A 26,191-nucleotide genomic window follows, 5' to 3' on the forward strand; every position below is an offset into this window, starting at 1 on the left:
TTTATCATGTGAGCTAGCCATTTTGCCTGTAAACACACAATTGATAACCCAGGTCCACACAAAACCTTGAAGGTTTATAGCAGCATTATTTATAACAGCTAAAAAGCAGAAACAACCCAAATTTTTCTCAAGTTATGAATGGATAAACCAATGTATTTCTATAGACTATTCTTCGACCTAGGAAGGATTACAAAAATACATACCAATATATAATATATTGTGAATGAGTCCTGAAAGCATACTAAGTTTTTTTTTTTTTCTTTTAAGCCAGACACAAAAGGCCACTGTGTACTTTTTTAAAAAGTACATGTATGGGTGTTTTGCCTGCATGTATTATGTCTGTGCATCACATGTGTGCCGGGTGCCTGTGGAGGCCGGAAGGTGACACTAGCATCCCTGAACTGAGGTTAAGGAGGCTGTGAGCAGCCTGTGGGTGAGGTTCTGGGAATCTAAGCAGGGGCTACATGGAGGAGAGGCTCGGCTGCTGAGACATCCCTCCAGCTCACTGCTCACTTCTAAAAGGAAAGTGTTGTGGCATCGAACTTAGATTTCAACAAATGTTATTTTTAGAAGAGGCGAACTTTTGCATATGACCAGCACGGGGGAAACTATTTAATCAGCATGACTTTAATTTTAGAAGAGGCCTAGATGGATTTAATGTAGATGTTTGAAGATGGAAAACTAGAGTTTTGTGCACACATTTCACTCTTGGTATTACTTTACTTTTGCAGCTTTAAAGGGTCTTAAAAAAATCACAGTTCAAAATCAAGACATTTTCTACAACAGTAAGAAAAAAGTAGAATGGATAACTGCGCAGCTCAGCACCGTTCAGTGGGGTTCTGTGCACTGATGGGAAGGTTTGCTTAGGGTGTTGCTCAACATGGCAGCCATTAGCTATGTGAAACTATGGGCAATTAGCAGGAGGCTACTGCAAACCAAGAACAAAATGTAAGTTTGCTTAGACATAATTATTTCAGTCACATTGTAGCTGGGAAACAGGCAGGCTCCAAAGAAAATGCAGTGTCGTGTACTGCTTTGGGATAGCTTTAAGGTTCAAATATAATGATTTTCTTATGTTGTTATTTCTTATGTTATTAGCCTTGAACCCCAATTAAAGAGGTAACAAAGGAGGGCCAAGCACACCCTCTTGTTTAATTGGTATAATCTCTAACGTATGAAATATCTTAGAACTGACTACATAACCAACCTAGAAAGCAGAGAAGCTAGGTAATAGAGCCTGAAATCTTTATGCAGCTCGAAGCAAAAATGGATCTGCTTGAAGAAGGCCTCTTCTTATTACTACCATATAATAAAAAACAAGCAAAAGAGAACAAAACAAAACCAAACCAGCACGCAGTAACAGATGCCCAACAGTGCATGCACGCATATACGTACTCACACACACACACACTAACAGGAGGGGGTGACTTTCTCCTTCACAGTTGATGAACAAGACTTGATAGAGAGTCTAAACACTGAACAGTAGGAAGTTAGGAAACACACTATAAAGACCAAACATTCTTATCGTGTGTATTATTTTTCATGAAAAAACAAACAAACAAACATGATCCCAAGACATTTGGCAAATACAGTAAAAAAAACCCAAACAAATACCCAACACCTCCAAGGTTTAAAAAACATCCCTCTATTTTGGCATTCAAGTGAGGCCAATGTTATTTATTTATTTATTTATTTATTTATTTATTTATTTTGTATACAGTGCTCTGCCTGCCAGTACAACTGCAGGTCAGAAGAGGGCATCAGGTCTCATGATAGATGGTTGTGAGTCACCATGTAGGTGCTGGGAATTGAACTCAGGACCTCTGGAAGAGCAGTCAGGGCTCTTAACCTCTGAGCCATCTCTCCAAGGCTAACGTTTTTCTAATAGTTGACCTTACAAATACCACTGTGCCAGGAAGGAAGGGATGTAGCTACGAGGGGAGAGTCATCTCAAACTCTTGGCGATTCTCCCAGGTTATAGTACTTAAATATATTTGAAGTTAAAATCAGCTCTGCTCCTCTAACACTCCAATTAAATACGCTTCAAATGCAAGGCAAGCCATGGAAAGTCCCAGGTACTGTTCTCACCATCCTAACCTACTTATAAACTGGAGTGTACAGGAGATGTCACGTCATTTGCTGGACACCCCCATGGTCAGGCTGTTCTATATACCTTCAGACACCCCATGCAAAAGTGATCTTAGCAGAACCAGGCATGAGAAAGAGGATGTGCACACATCCTAAGGGCCGGTCACCTGGCAGGGTGACATTCCAGCTGACTGGATGGAAATCACCTGTTTAAGTTCTTGATAGTGTATCTAATAACACCAGCTGCTTAGGTCATAGTAAACGACCTCATAAGAGCTGAGGAGTCCACCCAAAAACCCCTTGGGCACGCCTGCCTCGCTTTTCTGTTTATACACGTAAAAGGTAAATCTCATATGAGTAAAGATTTGCTGGGCCTCAGCCCACGATCTACTTCTTTAATCTAAATGCGGTGCCATGACATTGCACTCCAGCGTCAGTACATGCTCTTAGAGAACATGTATGTTTGAACCAATGGATGACGTAACCTGTAAGGAATGGCTCTTTACCACATTTTAAAAGCAACCATCTCAGACATGAAAGCTTTCTTGCCAAGGCTAGGTGGATGAAATAATATTCCTCCAAGGCTTTGTTGAGAAATGTGGCTTTCCCAGGAAGAGATCAACAGAACATGAGCGTCCAGAAAACCATTTAGCAGCCTGTTATTGGGTCCACCTTCCACTTAGCACTTCTGTTAGCTACAGGCCAACAGTGACAAGGCCACAGGTTAGACACAGATGTGGACCTTTGACGCATGTAGGGAGGTAGAGGGCAAGGCCAGGACACTGCTCTTTCATAACTCCCATGAAAATGCTCAACTCTTTCCGACGATTACCATATTGTATAATTCTCATTTAGTCATAATAAGGCACATAAAAAGGTTTGTTGTTTTATACTCATTTACAGAACAAGACAGGAGCTATAAGAAGGAAGCATAGGTCTAAAGGTCAATAGAATACCCATGTGATGAAAGCAGAGCAGGAGAGCGACTAGCAAGAGAGGGGGAGGGGCTGGGGGAGGGATGGTGTAAAGGAATCAACAAGAGCCAAGCACAGTAATGAAAATGTCATAATGCAACCCATTTCTTAGTGCATAAACCAACACTTACTTGAAATCCAGCTTTTTAAGCTACCCGTTTAACATATGATACTAAATGCAATACTTCTGGGAGTCTAGATAAAAATAGAGAGGTGTCGAAGATGAGGAAGGTAATAAAGCATGAAGCAGAAGGAGGCTGGGGCTAGAAGGATGCAACAGGGCGGGGCATGGAGGAGCAGAGAGGAGGAGCAACAGGGTGGGGCATGGAGGAGCAGAGAGGAGGAGCAACAACAAAACCATTATGTTTGAATAATGTCGTCAGGAAACCTAACACTTTACATGCTGACTCTCTTAAAATATTTTTAAATACCTCATTTTGACAGAAGCAAAAGTTCAGGTATATTAAATACTGAGTATTAAAACTCCCAAGTGCTAGAAAAGGGGGCGGTGTTTGAAATGACCTCCATGGTGATAAGCACATAGCCTCCATGATAAGATGCTGATGGATTGTGGGAATGGCTGTAACACTCAAGAGACTTTAGTTATAGTTTCTGCTCAGCAAAGCGGAGGCTGAGAATGGCATGCCTCCCCTTCAGTCCGTGTTAGGATAAGGTAAACAGTGCAACTGTGGGCATTGGGTAGACACTGTACACAGACAAAACAGACCTAGAGAAGTCTGAAAACAAAGATGGCATGGGATGATTTGTTTTGCCTACCGAAAGAAATCCTGCTAGTGGGTGGCACAATTCCACCCCAGAGTAGCAGGAAGCTCAGACTGTAAATGTGGGAGTCCAAAAAGAAGATAGTGGGACGGAGGGCCAGGGACCACTCTCTGTAGTGAAACACACACTCGTGGATGTGCATGCACACATACAGCAGTGATTTCCAACGCCTGCACCCCCAGGATGCTGAACATCTGTGCAAATCACTGCTTCCCTCTGGAGTAACATCTGGCAAGAGCTCCAAGCTCCTAAGCCAACACATTAGAAGAGCTATTCAAGGGGTCTGATCGCAGAGACTCACGGACAGGAAATACAGAGAGGGGCAGTGGGGAGCAGAGGCAGGAAGATCTTGAATGTGAAGCTAATTTGGACTATATAGTGAGACTTTGGTTATTAAAAAAATAAAAAGAAAAAAGGAAGGAAGGAAGGAAAGAAGAGGGTGGAGGTGGGGACAAGAAAGAGGGAAGAGGGAAGGAGGGAATAAAAAGAAAGCCTGAGCTAGAAGGGAACCCAGTGATTTGATTGGTTCTCATTCATTACTGCTAACAACTCAATGGCTAACAACTCAATGCTAACAACTCAGTGGCTAACAACTCAATGGTTTGCTTTTATATGACAACCTGAGGCCTGAACTCACTCATTCATGCTATAGAAGTGTGGGGACTACAGGAGTCATCAGCTTCTATTTTCCGTACTGTTTGTGTGAGCAAAAGGTCCGGAAGAAAGAAGCTTTGTGCACTTGAAAACTTTCCATTCCATGCCAGTTCATCATTTTAGAAATAGAACAAATTATCATAATGTTTGACCACGTGGTCAGGTTATATTCCGTCTTTTTTTCATTCCTTCAACTATCTTATAAAAAGTATGTCAAGTTCAGGAAAACGTGTAAATGAAAGGCTTAAATAAAGATGAAATCTTCTTAAAAATGTAACTATGGAAGCACTTTTTAGGTAAAAAAACTTAGGACTTCCATTAACCGATTTTTCTACCTTTTCATGTATTCTGTTGTATGCTTTGCACAAAACTATTACAATGGGATGCTCCCACCAGGCATTGGTGGTGCATGCCTTTAATCCCAGCACTCCAGAGGCAGAGACAGGTGGATTGCTTTGAGTTCGAGGCCAGCCTGGTCTACAAAGCGAGTCCAGGACAGCCAACACTACACAGAGAAACCTTGTCTTGAAAAAAACAAAACAAAAACCAAAAAACAAAACCAACCAATCAACTATATGTGCCCATGAGCCATGAGTAAACTCTTACAAATCTCATCTAGAAAATACGAAGCCAGCACACATTGCTTTTCCATTTGCCAAAGAAGGAAAATGCTCCATACTCACGGTCATTTTCTTCTTGAACCTGGATATTAATCATATCAATACAATTCTGAATTTCGTTCCAGCTTAAGGTGTCCTGCCCCTGGGATAAGGCTTCTTGTTTAAGGGAGAGTAATGCATCTGCATAACTGGAAGAGAAAACAATAATGCCACAGATCAGACCTCTTCTGCTCTCCAGTCATGTTCAGCATCTGAAGTTTTACCCAGAGGCCAAAGAGAGATGCTGTGAGCAGCCTGGCAGAAGTGGAGACTATTCTAAAGAGACACTTTGAGTCTCTCAGTCTGACTGTCAAGACTGTTCAAACAATGGGCCCCCAAGAAAAGGAAAAGCTACCTGCCAGAAGGGGAGCTTGTCTCCTGAGAAGAGATTTCACACAGTTCTAACAACTTGTCAGACCACGTTACAGGATAAGACTCAAGCCAGCCAGGGATGGGCAGTGGTGGGCGGGACCACACCTTGCCTGGGACTGCTTAAACAATGTGCATATACCTGGCCCCCTATTTAAACTTGGATCTCACTTCAAGACCCCTGAGATGGATGTGGGGCGTTTCTGGATCCCCTCATGGCCACATTAAAATAAGCCTTCCTTTCTGCTCTCCACTTTTTATTTGGATCTTTTAATAGGCTTATTGAGGGCAGGTGGTGAGGTGACTCGGGGCACAGGCTGTGTCCCTCACAGTTCAGTAACAATGTCCTAAGGTTACTCAAAGAGTAGGCAGGCAAGTAAAATGGTCCTGTCCAGCTTTTCAAGCAATACTAAGCTTTTATAGCATTGATACTTTTCTTCTTTAAATTTGACTTTGTTTTAAAATTATGCATGTGCGGATATGTGCCAGTGCCCATGGAAGGCCACAGGCATTGGATTCCCCTGGAACTGGCACACTAGGTAGTTGTGAGCTGCTTAACGTGGGTGCTGAGAACTGAACTTGTAAACTTAATGCTAAGCCATCTCCCCAGCTCCACTGTTGTAACACGGTCCAAAAATGGAGTTGTGTGAGGAGACTTCCGAGTGCTTTGTGAAAAAACTCTTAAGAAACCAACACCGAGGTCTTATGACCTCGGTTTCTTCAAAAGGCCAGAGTTGTTCTTGGAATGTGCCCCTCCCAGGTGTAGCAGACAGGAGTGAGCTTGTTTTAGATTCTTCAGTACGCTGGCTATTCTTATTTATTTATGTGCCTCCATGGAAGAGCACGGCTTTGCCACCTGCAGCCTGTCCTTGTGATTATATATGCTTGAACTCATGAGAACTTTACTCAGGTGACCTCTCTTAACCCTCAGAGTATAAACTGTCTGATGCTCTGAATAAAGTTGCCTGGTGCGTGAGACTTCAGTCCGCCTCATGTTTAGGCTCCATTCTCCCAGGCTCCACTACCTATAGAGTGACGGACACCACATTTCCGGTGTTTTTTTTTTTTTCCTTAAAAGTATTTTTTTTAATGCTTATGAAATGTCCAATTTAATTGAAGTTCCTCATAACCCAGTCTCATACCTAATCCAAGCAGAAGGAAGTCTTTAACTATATGGAATGACTTTCCGTTTTTCTCCCTTTCAAAATGCTTGAACTGAACGTGAATCCTTGAGTATACTGGGCAACGCAACCCCTGAGTTACAACCCGAGACCTCTTTTGTCTTAATGTTGAGACAGGGTTGCCTTGTCTGGCTTCAAATGTGGTCTGTAAGCCCAGGTAGGCCTGGGACTTTTAGCCCTCTTTCCAGAAGCTTCTGTGTAGCTGAGATTAGCAGCACTGCCACCACACCTCATGTGCTCACCACAAGCTCAAGTTCCATGAAAACACACTTCCAAAGCTTTGCCGGGCAACTTAGATCTTCATGGTGTGCTTTCTTGCCAACACAGTGCAGGGATTGAACTAGAACAGTCTAGGTTCACCTGTCGGCTATCCATTTCTCCAAGGACCCCTTGGAAATCTTTTGCTCAAAATCTTTTTCTTCTGTGTCCTCTGCCTGCCAGGCACTGAGGCCTCATTTCTGACCTCTGACTCAGCTCACTGGGCGCAACTTCCTGTTGACTCTGGCCAATCATTCTCATTTTTTTTTTTTTTAATGAGGGAAATTTTACCCATCTTGATGTATTTCCATAAAAAAATTTGATTTTTTTAAAGAGTCACTTTTGCCATTGAAAAATAGACAGCCAATGTGAACTAGATGGCCAAAAGTAAAGAAACTTAAGAAGTTTGTGGTGTTTTATCTTTTTTATTTTCCTTTTTTTTTTTTTTAAACCAGGGAAAATAAAAGAATAATCCTTTAGGTTCCTGATTCACTTGAAGCTTTTGGCTGTAGCTCGTGACACATGCTAGCAGAGGATGCTAAAAAGAGTACCGCAACGAGCCTCAATCCTGCCTCCCTGGGAGTGACAAATTCCCTCAAAGTTCTTCATGCTTGAAGAGCACACTGAGGGGTTTTCTACGGAATGTAGCTGAAGGGAAAAAAAAGTTCTCCAGAAAAGGAAAAGGTGATGACAAATGATGGCCTCCAACCAAACGTAGGCCTGAAGCTGCCTCAAGATTATACTTGAGGAAAAAAAAAAAAAAAAAAAAAAAAAGATTATACTTGAGATTTTTGCCTTACCAAGAGTCATAAAGAAATTATGTTACTAATAGAGAATAAGTAGCGCGGAGACACCAACAATAGCGCGGAGACACCAACAGCGGGGAGACACCAACAATAGCGCGGAGACACCAACAGCGGGGAGAGATGGCAATTTGTACTGGTGAGCTTTCCTCACAGACGGAGCCCATTGTTTAAGAAAGCACAGGGTCTTTCTGGGCCTCTTGTAGACTTAATAAAAATCTAGCTGATGGCTCTGTAGCAGTCTTCAAGGGTGGGCACAGACAACGCCCATGATCTCCTGAGGAATGCACAGCAGTCCAGTGAACCAAAGGGAGGAGTTTAGGAAGAAGTCAATGGAACTTCACGGGTCCCTCCAACAAGAACCAATCTTTAGGATGAAGGCGCCGGCTGCTACAGTGGAATTAGGAACGGCAAGCGGTAGCCTCTGCCTCCACAAGCATTCAGCCGGGGGAAAAAGACAGAGATTCAAAGAGGTCTCAATGGAGAGCATTTCAAAAGGCCAGGAAAGTAGAGGTAGCCCCCAGGATCAGATTGGCAGGGGTCAAAGGAACAGTGGAGGGGACCTTCCCTGGCCAAGCAGTGACCAAAGCAGAGTCCTCGGAATAGTTCTGCGGATGTGTGTGTGTGTGTGGGGGGGGGGGGTGCTTTGTTGCTTTATGTTTATTTTTGCTTTTCCAGGTGAAGAAGAAAAGATGGGGTTAGAGGCCAAGCAGATCATTTTGGCTTCTCTAGCTCCCAGAAGAGGCAAGCTGGCTGAGGTGAGAAGCTTACACTAAATAGCAAGAGCATCCTCTCCAGTAGACAGTGTGCTTATACTGCGTTCTGTGAAGGTGCCAACTTCTGGATGGAGAGAGCATGTCCAGAGACAGAGAGGCCTGCAGGTCCAGTGTGGCTGGAGCCAGCCTAGCTGAAGTACCCAGTGCCCATGGAAGTGCAAAACCATGCCACTCAACTCTACGTACCAAAATAAGTCTGTTCTTTGTTGTTCTGTTTTCATGTTGAAACAGAACCTCACGTAAGCTCAGGCTGGCCTCAGACTTTATATATATATATTTCGTGTCCTAATGTTGGAATCACAGGCATGTGGCTCTATGCCAGGCTAACCTCTTTTTAAGTTATTATTACAGCATGGACTTGGCTCGTGCAGGCCACGTGGCTCTACAACGGAGCGAGCCCGTTTCCTTAAGTGGTATTTGTGGGGGGGGGGGGGTGGGGGGAGATGGATCAACTGAATGGATAACTGGAGTGGAAGGAGAGGTAACATCAGTTAGAGGGCAGCGACTTTGCCAAGAGTCACCGTTAGACTTTAACCTTCACTGTCAACAGGGCTCAGAGTTTGGTTAGAGCAGAATTACTGCTGACTGGACGAGGAGAGGAAAGACGTGGGAAATTAACTGTGGATCTTATTGCAGAGAGGGAGAGAGAGAGGGAGGGAGGGAGGGAGGGAGGGAGAGAGAGAGAGAGAGAGAGAGAGAGAGAGAGAGAGAGAGAGAGAGGGGGAGAGATGCAACGGCTAGGTGGCCCCGGAGAGGAAGCACTTTGCCGAGAGCTGTGTACAGAGATCAGCTGGGCTCAGTGGACGGAGATACGAGTGTGTACTTCACAGCATGAGGGATCTGGCCAAGGGCAGAAGAAAACTTGAGATCAGACGTGACATTTCTAAGCTTGAAGCAGAATATGATGCCATTAACAGGGGCAGCACAGGGCGGAGTAAATTTCCCAGGAAATAAGCTCTAGGGAGTGTGTGAAAACAGGTGCTTTAATTCAAATAGAAGAGGAAGGCGTGTATCTTCAGGAAAACTAAGGCGGCAACTCTACCCGTCTTCCACTTCTTTTTGGTCATTCTGTACATAGGCAAGTGACCCAACATCATTTACCCAAATCTAAGGACCCTCTTTCGTTCTGTTTCTTTGCAACTGTGCTCAGTGCAGAATTAGCCAATCATCGGTTAAACTTTTGTCAAGGTCTGGGTAGACATCGCCCCCTGGTGGTCACGGCAGTTCAGGATTCACTCATTTCTTTGTCTTTGTCCTATCTGATTTCTAGTTTGGGGGTTGAGCGTTCTGTATGTGTGAGGCCTGGGTTCAGCACCCAGCAGCAAAAAAGAAAAGAAAAGAAAAAAATCTCTGATTTAGCTTTTAATTCCAGCACTTAGTTCTCATTCTAGATCCACTGCAGTGCTACGCATGACTTGGCAGTGAAAACAAAAAATCTCCAACTGACCCACCGGGTCCACAGGGCTCTTTTGGTTCAACAATCAGAGGAGGGAGTTTGGGCCCCACTTCAGATTCATAGCGCCAGAAGCTTCCATATCAGTGGATGGAGAGCTACTTCTAACTCTCCTTTAAAAAGCCTGGAAGAAGGTATTAATTTCAACAGCTCCTAGTAAGCAGTCTTTGCTTAGGATAGAGTCTGCCATTAATACAAAATGATAATTTTGTCCCCAGCAAAGAAGGCCTACAAAGAAGGCCTCTTACGGCAGAGCAGACCAGCCCTTGAGAAAATGCTATCAGAGTATGTGGGCTTTTCCGCTAAGTGAGTCCCTAACTTGGGGGATCTGCCAAATAACCACCCCCCCCCCCCCGCCATGCTCCCACCACTAAGAAAGGTCTGGAAAGCACTCCTTACCGGTCCACGCATGCCCCGTCCAGATTGTTGAACCCTATGGTGGGGCTCCTGAGTTGGTTCTGCACAGACACAAGGTCGCTGCCGTCCAAGGCCTGGTTTAGCAAAGCAACAGCAGACAACATCTCCACAGCAATCAGGAGCTCCTCATGGGCCAAGTAGCTCTGTTGGTGCAAACACACGACAGAGTGAGCTCCCGGGATCACACTCTGCACTGTACATACGTGCTTTGGACACGGGAGGTGTACGACAGTGAGCGTGCTCACCTGCTCTTCACTGGCTTTCAGGAAAGCCAGGTAAATGGCTCCTAGGTTCCCTTAGATTACTGTTTTGGGGGCTGTTGTCATGTATACCCTACAGTTACAATGTCACAAATGTCTATATCCCATGGCTGGTCTCTGTTCCCAACGGAGCTGGCTGCCTACCAGGCTCTATCTAACCTGGTAATTAAGCGACAGGTTAGACAAAACTGGCTGAGAGGTCCAGGTAGGAGCTCAAGCACAGTTAATGACTGGAAACTGGGCCCAGGAAAGAAAAGCTTTATCTAAATGTCATAAGCCTAGAAAAGCTAATATGATCTTTAAGCCAAGAAAGTTGATTCTAACCCCAAAAGGCTAAATTTGATTTTATAAGTTGGGTAGAAACTTTGAGATGTACTATAAAGTCTAGATATTTAACGTAATATTTAAGGTAAAGCTTTTTTTTTTCTCTTTTCTTTGTTTCTTTTTTTGTAAAGCAAGGAAGATACATATGGATCTATTTGGATTACTTATAAACGTGTTAGCATTCAGAGCACTTTTTCCTTTCAGTACTTTCTTCCATTTGACCATTTTATATTATTTTAATTAATTAAAAAAGAAGGATAGTTCTTTTATTATATTGAAGGGAGGAGACTGGAAAAGAGTTACTTTAAAAAGTGGATATACGCCGGGTGGTGGTGGTACACGCCTTTAATCCCAGCACTCGGGAGGCAGAGGCAGGTGGATCGCTGTGAGTTCGAGGCCAGCCTGGTCTACAATGTGAGTCCAGGACAGCCAAGGCTACACAGAGAAACCCTGTCTCGAAAAACCAAACCAAACCAAACCAAACCAAAACCCAAAACCAAAAACAAAAAAACCAAACCAAACCAAAAGGAAACAAAAAGTGGATATACATCCTTGCATTTAGAAGATTATGTACGCAAAATATGCTCATATTAACATGCATATTATAGCTTTCTGGATTGCCACAGAAAATTTTACGACAAACTGATTTCAGCACGATAAAGCCCCATTTTTTTTTCCTATAGCAAACAGGGAACTGTGGCGACCAATGGGAACATTTTATCTAAATGACACATATTAATTATAAATTTACCACACGAAGAAGGTGTAAGACTGACTACAATATCACAGCAGCCCAATGGGATCACTGTTTAAGCATTTATTTCCTCTTCCAGTGCCTTACTCACAAATATCAAATAGGGGGTGACAAAAGGAAAAGGAAGACAAGAGAGGACATGGCTGCTGCGTGGATGGCTCTGATCCACGGTGGAGCTAGACTGTGCCTGGAGTATCTGAGCTTCAAATCTAGGGGAAGTGAGAGAGGACAAAAAGGTCCTAAGTATAATGTTAAAAAAAAAAGTTTTTTTCTTACAACAGAATACTTCTACGCAGAAAACGTGTATGAATGAGAGGGAGGTCTTGATAAGTAAGAATAAATCAACAAATCCTATAACCCAGGGACTGGAGAGGCGGCTCGGCAGCTAAGCACTCCTGCAGCTCTTCCAGAGGGCCTGAGTTCAGTTCTCAGAACTTCTTGGAAGCTCTTAACTGTCTGTGACTCCAGCTCCAGGCTACCTCACCCCTTAGGCCTCCATGGGCAGGCACACACAGCCACACACACTAGGTCTTTTTAAAAAAGGTCCTACACAGCTGGGGAGATGGCTCAGTGGTTATGAATATTGGTTGTTCTAGCAGAGAACCAGAGACCCCAAATTTGATTCCCAGTGTCCACACGGCTCCTTATAAGTATCTGTAACCCTGGTTTTAGTGGATGCAATCTCTCAAAAATCTGGGCAAAATACCAATGTATAGAAAAGGAACAGGAAAAAAAAAGGGGGGGGGGTCTTACAACCCAAACCTTTTAGGCTATATTCGTTTGTTTTTAATCCACACCAATTTATAGAGGTGCCATTAATTAAAAAAAAAATCATACGCTATACACCATAATCCAATACAACTCAGCCTCTGGGGTTTGTTTTGCTCCAATTAACGTGGATCTTTTCTTATGATCACTGTTCATCAAATTAACTTATCTCCATGTATTTATTCATATGTGTGTGTGCCTACATGTGCACGTATGCAGATGTCAACTTGTAAGAGCCAGTTTTCTCCTTTCACCGTGTGGGACCCAGAGATCAAACTTAGGTGTTCCGGCTCAGTGGCAAGGTACCCACACAGCATCTCACAGGGCCTTCTTATTCTGTCTACTGCTCCTTTTGCTGCTTGCACAGTATTCCTAGCACAGGGCAAACGCCACAAATTAAGTAATCTTCTATTGATATCTCTCAGCATGCAGTTAGAAACGCCTCTGTGGCTAAGCTTCCTGTTGCACATTCGTCAGGCTCAGTCTCTATAATGGCAGTGGCAGGCTCATGAGCCTTTGAGACACGTTGGTCTCTGTGAAGGCTGTACAATTTCAAATACCAGCTTCCCCCAAATCAAGTGCCAGCTGCTCCCTATTTATACCTACCCCCCAGGCAAGTCTTTGAGTAACTGCTAATCTAATTTTACACACACACACACACACACACACACACACACACACACACACACACACACAGAGAGAGAGAGAGAGAGAGAGAGAGAGAGAGAGAAGCACTTCAAGACAGGGTTTCTCTGTAGCTCTGGCTGTCTTTGTAACTCACTCTATAAACCAGGCTGGCCTCGAACACACAGAGATCCACCTGCCTCTGCTCCTAAGTACTGGGATTAAAGGTGTGTGCTGCCATCACCTGGCTCTGGTTCTGATATTTACGATCCATGTAATATTTTTCTATATTTCATTAAAACGTTAATTAAAAAATGTTTATTAAATCTGGGCCCAATGGGAGACTCCTTTACTAAGTACCTGGGTAGCAGAAGCAGGAAGATTTTTGCAAGTTCAAGGCCAACTTAGTCTACTAGTTAGTTCCAGGGCCAGTCAAGATGACATGGTGAGACCCTGCCTCAAAACCACCACTACCACCATCACAAAAGGATTAGAAATTTTACTTCTTCTTCTTTTATTTATTTATTTATTTTTTTGGTTTTTTGAGACAGGGTTTCTCTGTGTAGCCTTGGCTGTCCCGGACTTGCTTTGTAGACCAGGCTGGCCTTGAACTCATAGCGATCTGCCTGCCTCTGCCTCCTGAGTGCTGGGATTAAAGGCATGCACCACCACTGCTCAGCTGAAATTTTACTTCTTTATCTTATGTGTTTGGGTGTTTGGCTTGCATGTATGTTTGTGCACCACAGGCATGCCTGGTGCCAGAGGAGGCCAGAAGAGTGAGTCAGCTGCCCTGGGCTGGAGTTACAGATGGCTGTGAGCCACCATGCGGGTGCTGGGAATTAAACAGGGTTCTCTGGAAGAGCAGCCTGTGTTCTCAACTGCCAAGCCGTCTCTCCAGTCCAGAACTTTGAGTTTTAAAAATTACCTCTATATTTAAATTTTAATTTATTTTTATTTTTCAGGGGGCAATGGTGGGGACTGAACATGGCTTCGTGCAAGCCAGGCAAACATCTAACCTAGGGGAAATTATTCTGAGAGAGATGTGCTGTGAATCAACACTTCCTGATCATCCGGTAAATCCTTCAAAGGACTCCATATTAAATAACCCCTCGTATCTGTAAATCTCTATGTGAAATTCTTGGGCTCACTTCTAGTACTTTTCACTTAGCCCTTCTCTGTACTCACAGACTATTATATAACATATGAAAATTACTGTTTAATACTTTTAGCATATTAAGGATCATGCATTTACAAAAAAAAACAAAAAACAAAAAACAAAAAACAAAAAAAACCAAAGCTACGCCACTAGTGTTCTTGGTTGCAGATTTCTAGAAATGCTGATTTAAAGCATATCTCAATAGTTAAAACAATCCAACATTCTATTTATTCTTAATTACGTATGTGCGTGTTGTATCTTTGTATGGGTATGTGTGTGAATATGTGACTACAACTGCACTTTCCTTGGATGCCAGAGGCTTTCCCAGAAGCTACAATTCCCTTTCCCCTGACTTCCCCTTCTCCCCACAGCCTTCCTTCTTGATGGGACTCGGTATACACGTGTTCACAGCTGTGCCTCACCGAGTTGTTCTGTTTCTGGAGATTGCGGAGTTCGTTCTGGTACATGGCAGCAGCGAAGGGATAAACGGCTGGCAGCTGGGCTTCCGGTTTCTTCAGCGCAAGCAGTGTGTTCTCAGGGTCACCTTCCCGGAGGACAGCATTGATGTGGTCCACGGCAGCCATCCCTGGGGGTAAGGTTGCATACCGAGTGAGAATGAATCTGTCCCTCTGCTGGCCCACCCACCCGAGCCAGCCAGCTCTCCTTCCCAAGGTCCCAGTGGAAGCAGTCACTTTCCACAGAGTCTGAGAAGCTGCAGGCGGAGCTTTGTGAAATCAGTTCACTAACTTGAGTCAAACGGCCGAGGCTAGTTCCAAAGAGAACTGCAGTACCGATGGGTCTTGGGTTTGGGATCCTTGCTAGTGCGATGTCCCCACAAAAGCTTTTCTTTTGTGTGTGTATGATGCATGTGTGTGTGTGCCAGTGTACGGGCACAATGAGGGACTCAGAGGACAACCTCACATGTCAGTCTGCACTTCCCCACCGCACACGAGACAGGGCCACTCACTCCCAGCTAGCTGGCCCAGGGGCTTCTGGGGATTTGCCTGTCTTTCTGCCTCTTCCTACAGGAGCAGTGGGGGTTGTAGATGTGCGCTGCCGCATCCGGCTTTCATTCGTGGGCTCTGAGGATTCGAACTCAAGTCTTTAATTTCACACTTGCGTGGCAAGTACTTTACCCACTGGGCCATCTCTTTGCCTGTCCCTCCCCAACAACAACAACAACAACAACAACAACAACAACAACCCTTTTCTTTCAGGAATGGCCTCTCTTCCCACCTCACCGATGATGCCGTCAAAGTACTTGTGTCTTGAGGACTCCCCACCTTTGTAGGTAAAGGTGGAACATAGTGTTCTGTTGTCAGGAGCCATAGGACCTTGCCTGACCTGCCCCAGTGGCTGAGAGGCCCTGATGGCTGAAAGCCACAGCTGTCTGCATACTTGAGATAATTATTCTGCCTGGCTACCACAAAGATCCAGCCTGACTTTGAGAAAGAGAACATTCGGTGTATCGTGACTTCTGTATAATCGCCCCACTCCACACCTGCTGCCCTTGGGCCTGGCCCAGAAGATTTTGTAACTTTCCACTGCATTCCTTCCTACCCCCGCCCTTTCAGAAGCTCACTTTAAATTTGGATACCCCCTTACAATAAACAGCCCTCGATAAGCAACGTTTTCCTGGGCTCGTGCCTCTTTCTCGCCTATTCTTTATTCACAGGTCGCGACCCTCCTCGCCACTCCACGAATAACTGAACCCGCGGGTCGGGGACATTCTGTATGTTCCGTATGTGTGTTTATTCTCTGCCGTTCCCTGTGGCTTAGCACTGCCTAAGGAAATCTTGAAGGTGCATAGAGACCAGGAACAAGCCTTGCCCTGATGCTGTATCCCCTCCACTGGATCCGCACATGGTAAGCCCACAGCAGAATTTGGTACCTTGCTGCTCCACTATCTGAAACAACCTTAAATGCCTAACATCTCCCTCAGTTGTAACATTCAGGTTACTGAGAGCTTGGGTGGGCGAGGGAAGGGTGCTTGGAACAATGGAGTCAGTAGAGTTTTCAGAATGTGGAAGCTCAATTGCTGACCCAACAAGGGGACTGAAAGATGAGCTGTTCCCAGGCAAGAGAAAACCAGAGAGAGCCTGCAAGATTTGCCTTCTGAGGAAGGCAATGGGTACCAGGAATAACAGACATGCATTAGTCTATCTGCCCAATGGCATGGCCTGACTGTAGCTGAAATTATTCTAACCCCCTTAGACAGGACAACAATTTATCTCCCAAGGCCCCCCACCCCCTACTTTCTATTGAGAAATGTCTCTTAATGGCAGGAAACAAGACTAATGGAAGCTGTTAGGTCACCACCTCCTTCTGCTCTGCACAAAAAAAAAAAAGTCCACTTAGCATAAAGGATCCACAGAGCCCAAACATTTCTGTTTATTCCTAGAGCTCACTTGACAAAGGAAAGAATTCAAAAAAGGAAGGCTGCCGATTGTGATATGTCCTGTTTTGTTAGCATTCTGAAGCCCCCAGGCTGCATCTATCTGTGATTACCCGAGGTTACACTGGCCAGATTATTCTTCACCTCTGAGAGCTTTTAATACGCAGGTTTGTATGTCTGGATAGTAAATAATTTTATAAATATATCCCTAAAAGTCATGTCTTTAAAGTGCTCTTCAAACTATTTTCCCTTGGGGCTGGAGAGATGGCTCAATTCTTTGAAGCCTTTGGGGCTCTTTCAGAGGGTCAAGGTTTGGTTTTCAGCATTCATTAGGAAGCTCACAACTAATTACCCATAACACCAATTCTAGGGGAGCTACTATCTTCTTCTGACTTCTGTGAACACCAGGCATGCCATGTGGTATATACACATACACACAGGAAAAAACAAACACATAAAATAAAGTCTAAATTATAAAAAAATCTTATTTTTTCCAAACCTCAAAATTTTCTTTCTTGTATTCTGCACTTAACAAAATTTGTACTCCTGATGTTGACATAATAGACCACATTATGTATGGTATATGACAAGCCCTGACGGAAATGACTGCAGTCCAAACACAATTGAAGTCTCTGAGGAGAGGGCCACAGGCACACGCACCACTACCAATGCCACTGGTTGACCACTGTGAGCATAAGTGCCTCAGCATAAAGATGACAACCCTCAAGGTTGGGATGAGGTCGTTCCTGTACTCTACTTGCAGGTTTTAAAGTGTACAACTAGCCCACAGTCACGCCATTGACTACAAGACTTTCGGTTCCACCGGACTACACATTTTTCAGGAGAAGGGATGAAAATTTCAGAAGACCCAAGCCACCAAACACAACAGCACCCTCACCCATTTCATCAAAACCACCCACTGCCTGCCTGATATTTTAAAACAGAAATGAAAACCTAGCCAGTTTAGTTAAGTCTGTGGTCAGGAAATCAGGTCATTCGGTATCAAGTATTTACTTATAGGGAATCTTATTAAACACACACAAAAAGAAGGCTGTCCTAGTTAAAAAGTATTTCAAAGGCTACAGGACCAGTTCCTCTGGAAGCTTATGGAGCTCAGATGTCTCACTGGCAATATTAATTTCTTCCTGTAATTCATTTCTGCCCGGGGTTAATGAAAATCTCAACCTTCACAAAAAAGCAGAAAGAAAACTCTGAAACTGGGCTTCATGAGTCGTCACCCACATGTCTGAGGCTTCACAGTAGCAAAAGAACATGAACCCCACCCCAAACTGTAAGGTATCGACACGAACACACCCCCAAACTGTAAGGTATCGACACGAACACACCCCCAAACTGTAAGGTATCGACATGAACACATCTCCAAACTGTAAGGTATCAACACGAACACACCAGCAGTGAGCTCTCTCATGTTTCAATGTGTGAGCTAAATTCTCGAGCTCAGATGTTCTGCTAGACACTGACGCGAATTAATCTGCATTGGCCTCCATGATCCCTATGGGACTAGTGTCTCCAACAAGTTAGGGGCAGACTCTTCAGCCAGCCTGCAGGTGTGGTGTGTTTGGGGGAAATATAGGCTATGCATATAATCAAGGGAGAATGAAAATCAAATAGAATTCCTTACTTCCTCTTCCGATGTTGAAGTAAAGATAAATTTTACTAGAGGGAGGGAGAGTCTAATAATGATTGATAGATCTAAATTCACAATGGCTCATTTTTAACTACCTCCATTTTCTGTTGTTGTTGTGTTTTTTGTTTGTTTGTTTGTTTTTGTTTTCTTTAACAGTCTGTTCTAGATAACTTTAAGTGTCAATTTGAAACAGCCTGGAGTAACCTGAGAAGGGACAGTCAATTGAGGGATGCCCAGATCCAACTGGACTGTGAGCATGTCAATATGTCTACAGGGGACTGTCTTGATTGTTCTTGGTATAGGAGGACCCAGCCCACACTGTAGGTGGCACCCTTCCTTGGGCAGGTAGTCCTGTATGAGAAAGCCAGCTAAGCTTTCTTAGGACAAGCCTGCAACTGAGCTGGCAAGCAGAACATCTCCATGGCTCTCCTCCTAGTTCTTGCTTGTGCTGGCTGGTCTTACGTCATCTTGACGCACAAACTAGAGTTATCTGAAAAGAGGGAGTCTTGGCTGAGAAAAAAGGCTCCCTAAGATCCAGCTGTCAGGCATTTTCTTAATTAGTGATTTAGGGGGGAGGACAGAGCCCATTGTGGGGGGTTCTATCCCTAGGCTGGTGGTCTTGGGTTCTATAAAAAAGCAGGCTGAGAAAACCATGGGAACAAGCCAGTAAGCAGCACCCCTCCATGACCTCTGCGTCACCGCCTGCCTCCAGGTTCCTGTCCTGCTTGAGTGCCTGTCCTGACTTACTTCAGTGATGAACTATAATATGGAAGTATAGGTTAAAGAAACCCTTGCCTCCTCAACTTGCTTTTTGGTTGTGGTGTTCCATCGCAGCAATAGAAACCCTGACACACTGCTGGATTTCTGTTTTGACTCCCCTCGGTGATGGCCTATCAGGGTCAAATGAATCCTTTCCTTGCTTAAGTTGCATTAGGTCAAACTGTTTTATCACAGAACAGAAAGGAAATTAGACCACAGTCACTGTGGGTGTGGCGAGGAAGTCAACTATGCAACGCCACATAGGCTCAGGAGCGTAGACCCAGACTTGCACTCCTGTAACTTCATTTTGCCTGCCAGGTGCAGTAGAACTATATAAGCTGGAGAGACAACGCACACACAAGAGATGAAGGGGAGGGGGACAGATGACAAAACTATAAACTACAGCCTGCTAATGAATAAAAGCAGAAGTGCCAGTAATATCATATCTTGAAAATTTCAGTGGGACACCATCACAATCAAGAGCACTATTTTCATTAAATTGTAATCTTTTGCTAAATAACAGTGTCAGTCCTACACGGGACAGATCCAAAATGATGCACACCACAGCAGTGGGGAAATGGGGAAGCAGGACAGAGCCAGTTTCTAGACACTTGGACATGTTGTGTGCGGACCAGCAGCAGTATCAGCGAAGAAGACTCATCCAGAAACTGTCGGATATTGTGTCGCAATGACAAGGGGTTTCTCACTGCGTAAGGCAGTTTTGCAAATTATGAGTGGAGAGTTTTGCAGATTCTGGCAAAGAAAGCCTACGCCTTATAGAAGCATCAATTTCCGACACCCGCTCCGTCACTTACTATTGACCGCATTGATGTTGCTCTGGATTTCTGCCTGTGTCAGCAGCTCCTCATAGGCATCTCTCTCTTCCTCTGAAATACAGCTGTTCTGCAAAACAAAATCTTCACTGATCCCCGAGCTTCAGTTCGATGTTTTACAAAGCACAAAACTCAAGTGATAAAGGGAGCTTGCTCCTTTTCACTTGCCATCGACATGGATACCTGCTCAGAGCGGGGGCTCTAGGGGGGGAGGTACAACCAGCAAGAAGGATGGAGACCAACAGCAGGCCTTGCTGCTCTGTGAACAAGGCTAAAGTGTTTCTTTGTCTTTCTTTCTTCTCTGTTTATTTTTTGATACAGAGTTTCTCTGCATAGCCTTGGCTGTCCTGGACCTGCTTTGTAGACCAGCTGGCCTGGAATTGACAGAGATCCTCCTGCCTCTGTCTCCCAGAGTGCTGGGATTACAGGTGTGCCACCATGCATAGCGAGGCTAAGTGTTTCTAATATGAAGACACTAGAAGGGATCATTCGCTATGGCCATGTTTAGAGAGGCAAAACAGTAAGATGCTGGAAATTTCATTCGAGTCCATCCAATAAACTAAAAGCCACCAAGGATGAATATGCCTAGAAGAGATTACGGTCTACTAAAGGAAAGCAGCCAAACTCATTTGGAAAGAAAAGTTTAAACCATGGTAACAGCTGAGCATAAGCCTGGAGGAGGACCAGAGAAGGGGTAAAGTCCAGGACAAGCCATGGGCTGTGGGCAGCAGGGCTTGGTAATAAATACAGTCACAAAGCTTAGCCTGTTTGTTTTTCTTTAGATAAAAGATGCCCTGCGCATTGTAGAGCATCTCAAAGACCAAGCTCAACACCTGTACCGAAGTTAGTTACTTTGTTTCCTTCTACTTGGTTTCATTTGGAGACTGGGCCTCACTCTGTAGCCCTGTCTGGTCTGGAATTCAGTTTGTAGACCAGACTGGTTTTGAATTCATGGAGAGCAGCCTGCCTCGGCCTTCTAGGTTCTGAAGTAAAGGTGTGCACCATCACACCTGGCCCTGCACTTAATTTAAGTAGGAAAAAGGGAATCAGGACAGGCTTTTGGTGAGGTGATACCAGATCGGAGTTAAACACAAATTCTGCCACCTCACATGCCGAGAGGGGTTAGGTTAGAGGATGATGGGAAAGTGGGGAGACGCAGGAGGAAGGTGCTACATAAGAGAGCCCTGTGAAAACCCTGGAGGCCAGTGTGTGAGACTCAGAGGCAAACAATGAATTCAAGTTGGCAGGAAAAGGCAGCAGAACGCAGGTAGGAGCAAGAAAGAGGGGACATGAAGAAATCTAGACAAGAATTGTGCAGCAGTGGAGAGGACACACAGGGCAGGCTTGCTTAGAGCTATTAGCTGATTTCTTCTACAAGCGGATGACTCAATGGAGGGAGAAGAGAGACAGATCAATGTGAGACTGGGAAGGATTCCAACAGAGGAAGGAGAAGGAAGAGGCCCCAGGGGCTCAGTGCTGAGAACTGTTGGAGGTAAGACTTACATGGGTCAGGGGAAAGGAGCCTTTTGGGGTAGGTGGGTCACTGAGATGCTGAAAGCTACCAGGCAAGCAAAAGTCATCAAGTAAAGTAGATGATCTCAGAGCTCAATGAGAGAAAAATTGATAACTCAGTAGAAGTTTCAGTGTGGACCAAGTTGTCAACCAAGACTATGCAAGAAGTAGGTAGGTTCAGAATTAGGACCAGCAATAGGCTTTCTCGTCAGGAGAAGGGGGTAATTTTCAAATAAGATGGGCTTAGTGTTGGGAAAATGTGGAGAGGCACAGGAAGACTTCCTCTCTAAACATTTCCTCACTGAATTATTAATGTCTGCTCACAGATATACAATTTTCATAAATGGCATGGAGACTAAAGATGACATCAAACAAAACTTATCTGAAGCTGCCAGTTTCTATACCTCCTAGGCTAAACAGTAAGCTTATAACATGATGCCCAGCCCTTCAGTGTCTTTCATAAAAGAATATATAGTTATGTTATGTAGTTAAGTGTCTTTTAACCCTTCAATCCCACCAAATCAAGGAAGCCATAGGCCATTGATTACACATCACCACGGTCAACGAATGCTCTTCACATCAGTAGCTCATACCCATTAGTACATGAGTTGCCTAGACTTTAATAAGTACCTTCAGTTTTGCATTTTCCTCTTTCTTCTTTTTGGCTTCCCACAGCTCTTTCTGGTACTCCCGGGAGAGGTTGTCATCCACGAAAGTTAAAACCGCGTTTGGGTTCCTTAGTGTTATAATGGTCTGTTCGGCTACTCCTTTTTCAATAGCCTCGTTAATGGCTATGACTGCAGCATGCACTGAAAAGTAAAGAGAGAAGAGACTTTTTAATCAGCAAAAGACACTGACAACATTGATACCCACGAACTCAAGCAATTTCACTGTCTTACTTAGCTTCCAGTAAGTTAAGTGTGTGGGGAGATAACTCACCACTATGAAAGAAGCCAAACATGGTGGCACATGCTTATAATCCCAACACTGGGGAGGTGGCCAAAGTATATCTCTGGGGGTACACTGGCCCAGCTAGCCTAACCTAATTATCTAGCCTCAGGTCCCAATAAAAGACCCCTGTCTCTAACAACAATGTGGACAGCTTCTGAGGAGCAACTGGCTTATACACCTGCACACACACACACAACACAGCAAAAAAGAGACCTTGGGAAAACCGTGTGACACCTGATAATCTCTCTGCAAGCTTGCCTGTCCCTGTCCTTGATCCCAGCATCTGTGAAGTAGTCCTTATCTATTTATCCAGGCACTCAGATGACACAGGTACTATGCCATCCACTAGGGCACAGGGTGAGCCCTCGCTTCCTGCTCAGGGCAACATAGCCTTAAACAAGCGGGTTTTTAAGAGCTATCTGCAATTTAGCTTGCCACATTGCAAGAGTCACAGCAGTACACACCCTGACCCAGCAAGTAGAGAGATGTTTTTCAGAGCAAAAGTATTTATGAAATCTCTACATTCACGTCACACAAAATGCAAGTTTAAAACCCAAAGTCGATTTATTCGGCTATGTTCAAATGCCCTTGGGTAACTAATTATAATACTAAGAACAAAAATGTCAGGGTTCCTGGTGTTGACAGTACTCCTGCAAACACAGTGAGCATTTCTGAAACTTGCCAGACTTTTTGAAAGAAAAGCGGCCCGTGCTGCCCACCTGCAGATCTAAGAGGATACTTGCTGCCTATTAAGACACGTGGGTGTTCTGAACTCGGAGGTGACGAGAAGAGAAGGGAAGTGATCCAGTTCTTGGCAGATTGTGTTAAGAAGACCATAAAATCACTAAGTTATCTATATACATTTGGTTGCAGTTAGTCTTTTGGGGGTGAGGAATCTAGAACCATCAGCGCCAACCACCACCACCACAACAACAACAACAAAAATCCCGAAAGAAGCAAAACCTTCATAGTTCTTAAAGTATCTCTGAAGTATCCTGTTTTTTGGCACTAAAAAAATCAGCAAATGCGCATGTGTAAGTTGCAGGCCAATGACAAGCACAGCTAGGAGGCCCACTTACATGCGGCTTCATCCACGGACAGTTCGTTGGCCAGAATGCCGCCAATCTTACTGAAAGCCGGCATCTGTATCCCGTACTTCTCCAGTTCTTTCCTCATGTTACTGATTTCCTCCTCTGAAACAACAACAAAAAACAAAAATCAAAGGAAGGGCCCCGGCGGTGAAGGCAGGAAGGGGAGACTCTCCTTCTCAGGAAGGTGGAGCCATTTCCAAATAGTCTGTTTGAGTCTTTCATGTCACAAGCCTGGAGGAGGGGATCTGGGTAGGCACGAGCAAGATAGGCCAGTGTGGGGATTATCGTTCATTGTCAGTTTGGTAGACTCTGGAGTCACCTGGGGGATGGGATCTGCCTGTGAAAAATGCTACTGATGACCTTAGCTGAGGTGGAAAGATCTGCTCACCGTGTGTGGTACTCTTCTGACAGGGATGCTAAATCCTATGAGTGGAGAAAGAGAACTGGGCAGAAGCATGTCTTCCCTGCCCTCTTTCTGACTGTGGCAATCATACGACCAGCTGCTTCTCTCTCCTGATGCCCTGATGTCACCACCATGACTGACTGAACCTGTCTGTGAGCTTACTGTTAGCTTACTATGAGCTAAAACAAACCCTTGAGTTACCCTTGTCAGGGCATTTTATCTCAGTCTCGGGAATCCAAGATGGCAGGTTTTCCCTTGTTGGTTTAGAGCAGTGGTTCTCAACCTGTGGGTTGCAGCCTCATTAGAAGTCAAACAACTCTTTCACAGTGGTCACATATCAGATATTCTGCCTACCAGATAGTTACATGAAGATTCACGACAGTAGCAGAATTACAGTTATAAAGTAGCAATGAAAACAATTTCATGGTCGGGGTCACCACCACATGAGGAACTATATTAAAGGGACGCAGCATCAGGAAGGTCAAGAGCCGCTGGTCTAGAGGAAGGAAGGAACAAGTGATGCCAAAGGGAAGAAGAAGGCGGCACTTAAGTGTTTTCTTATCACTGGATTGCAGAGGACATGAAGACAAAGAGGAAAAAAAGGAGTACCTGTGAAATCCACTTTTCCCAGCAAATCCTGGATCTGGGGCGCAATCCCCAGTTTAAACAGATACAAACTGAAAGAAAAAAACATGAAGCCATCAGAACCTTTATTCCCCCAAGTCCTACAGTGTACATACAAGCAAAGAATGTTTTCAACTGAGAAGAGTCTAAGAGAGATCTCGTAGCCTAAAGTGTCTCACAAGGTACCACAGCCCCAGGTGGGCAAGGCAGTGCTAACTCCAGTCAGTACCCCAAATCCTGGTGTTCTGCAGCATGGGTGTGTGTTTGTGTGTGTGTCTTTCCCTAGGATCAACACCCTTCCACCATCCATGTATAAGAGGAAGAAAAATACAGCTAGTGGGCTGGAGAGATGGCTCAGTGGGTAAGGGCACTGGCTGCTCTTCTAGAAGACAGGCTCGATTCCCAGCACCCACTTGGCAGTTCAGAACCATCCAGTTCCAAGGGATATGATGACTTTCTGGTCTCCAGAGCATTGCATGCATGTGGTCCATAGGTATATGGAGACAGAACAGTCACACACACAAAATTAAAATAAAAGGTAAAATTAAAATAATAAAAAGACAGCTAATATGAAACAGCAGACAGTAGACACAATTTCTATAGATATTCCTTAATTGATTCTCATTTGGGTGAAAGAACAGTTTAACTTGGAATTTTTTGATATTCATCTATATATTTGTTTCATATTTCTGAACCAGCAGACCAATAAAATGATCATGGTTGGTATGCTATTAAAAAGCCAATTATGGTGTGCACACAATACTAAGCAGAAGGCAGAGGCTACATCATAAATGTTTAAGGATAAATCCTTTAGGCAGTTAATGATGCCACCTGCTAAACCACCCATAACCTGACAAACTGTCTATAGAGCTGACATTGAAATTCTATCAAAGAGATTTCATTATGTGATTCTTCTACTCAATTCTAGTCACAGCCTGGTTCTGTTGGACATTTCTCCCGACCTTTCCAACCCCAAGGTTAATTCACAGAATCATTTAAAAGAAAGCCTGGTTTCACTTTCTTACTCATTAGTAGGTTTAAAAAAAATCTATGAAACCTTAGTTAGAAGTTTAAAAAAAAAATTACATAATAATGTACATGGGGAAATGATCTGAGAGTGGTTTTGGCGACTTGAACATTTTATATATGAATACTCCCAACGTTGGTTTTAGACAGATCTCAGCAGTTTATAAAATACATTAGATTTCAAATAAAGAAATTCAAGACGAAGTTTTCTCAAAGGCAATACAAAAATCTTGCATATTGGTCAACACAAGCAGTTTGCACCAGAACTGGTGTCTTTGATTGTGACTTCCGCAAAGCGATCACCTATATTAATGTATGTCAGCAGCTAAAAGATGGTTGAAAATGTTACAAAGGAAACCACCACCCACCTAGATGGGCACAGTTAGCTGCACCTACGGCACCAGCCGAACAAGGACCGAGAGCAAGAGGTATATGACTTGAGACAGAGTGAGACCCCACCATGGAAAAAAGAAAGAAAGAGGGGGAGGAGAGGTATGGATGGACAGAAGAAAGAAAGAAAGAAAGAAAGAAAGAAAGAAAGAAAGAAAGGAGAGAGCCAAGGGAATTATCATTCAAGAGTTAAAAATGAAATATTTTCATAAACTTCCTTTTGACGTTGTTTTTGTAATTATATATACTACAAACTTA

At 44.0% G+C, this 26,191-nt stretch overlaps 1 protein-coding gene across 1 annotated transcript in view; it reads right to left on the minus strand.

Annotated features, from left to right (window-relative positions):
- The window catches only part of Iqgap2 (IQ motif containing GTPase activating protein 2), a 282,578-nt gene that overhangs the window by 95,441 nt on the left and 160,946 nt on the right, over positions 1-26,191 (minus strand). The window contains exons 6-12 of the mRNA XM_051172543.1: positions 24,503-24,570; positions 23,479-23,592; positions 22,079-22,257; positions 19,919-20,006; positions 14,724-14,887; positions 10,398-10,558; positions 5,183-5,307 (exon numbers count right to left, since the gene is read on the minus strand). Of these exons, the coding sequence (XP_051028500.1) occupies positions 5,183-5,307; positions 10,398-10,558; positions 14,724-14,887; positions 19,919-20,006; positions 22,079-22,257; positions 23,479-23,592; positions 24,503-24,570 (899 nt within the window). The remainder of the gene's footprint in view (positions 1-5,182; positions 5,308-10,397; positions 10,559-14,723; positions 14,888-19,918; positions 20,007-22,078; positions 22,258-23,478; positions 23,593-24,502; positions 24,571-26,191) is intronic.

The sequence above is a fragment of the Acomys russatus genome, chromosome 30, assembly GCF_903995435.1.
Source record: "Acomys russatus chromosome 30, mAcoRus1.1, whole genome shotgun sequence".
In the NCBI taxonomy this organism is placed as follows: Eukaryota; Metazoa; Chordata; class Mammalia; order Rodentia; family Muridae; genus Acomys; species Acomys russatus.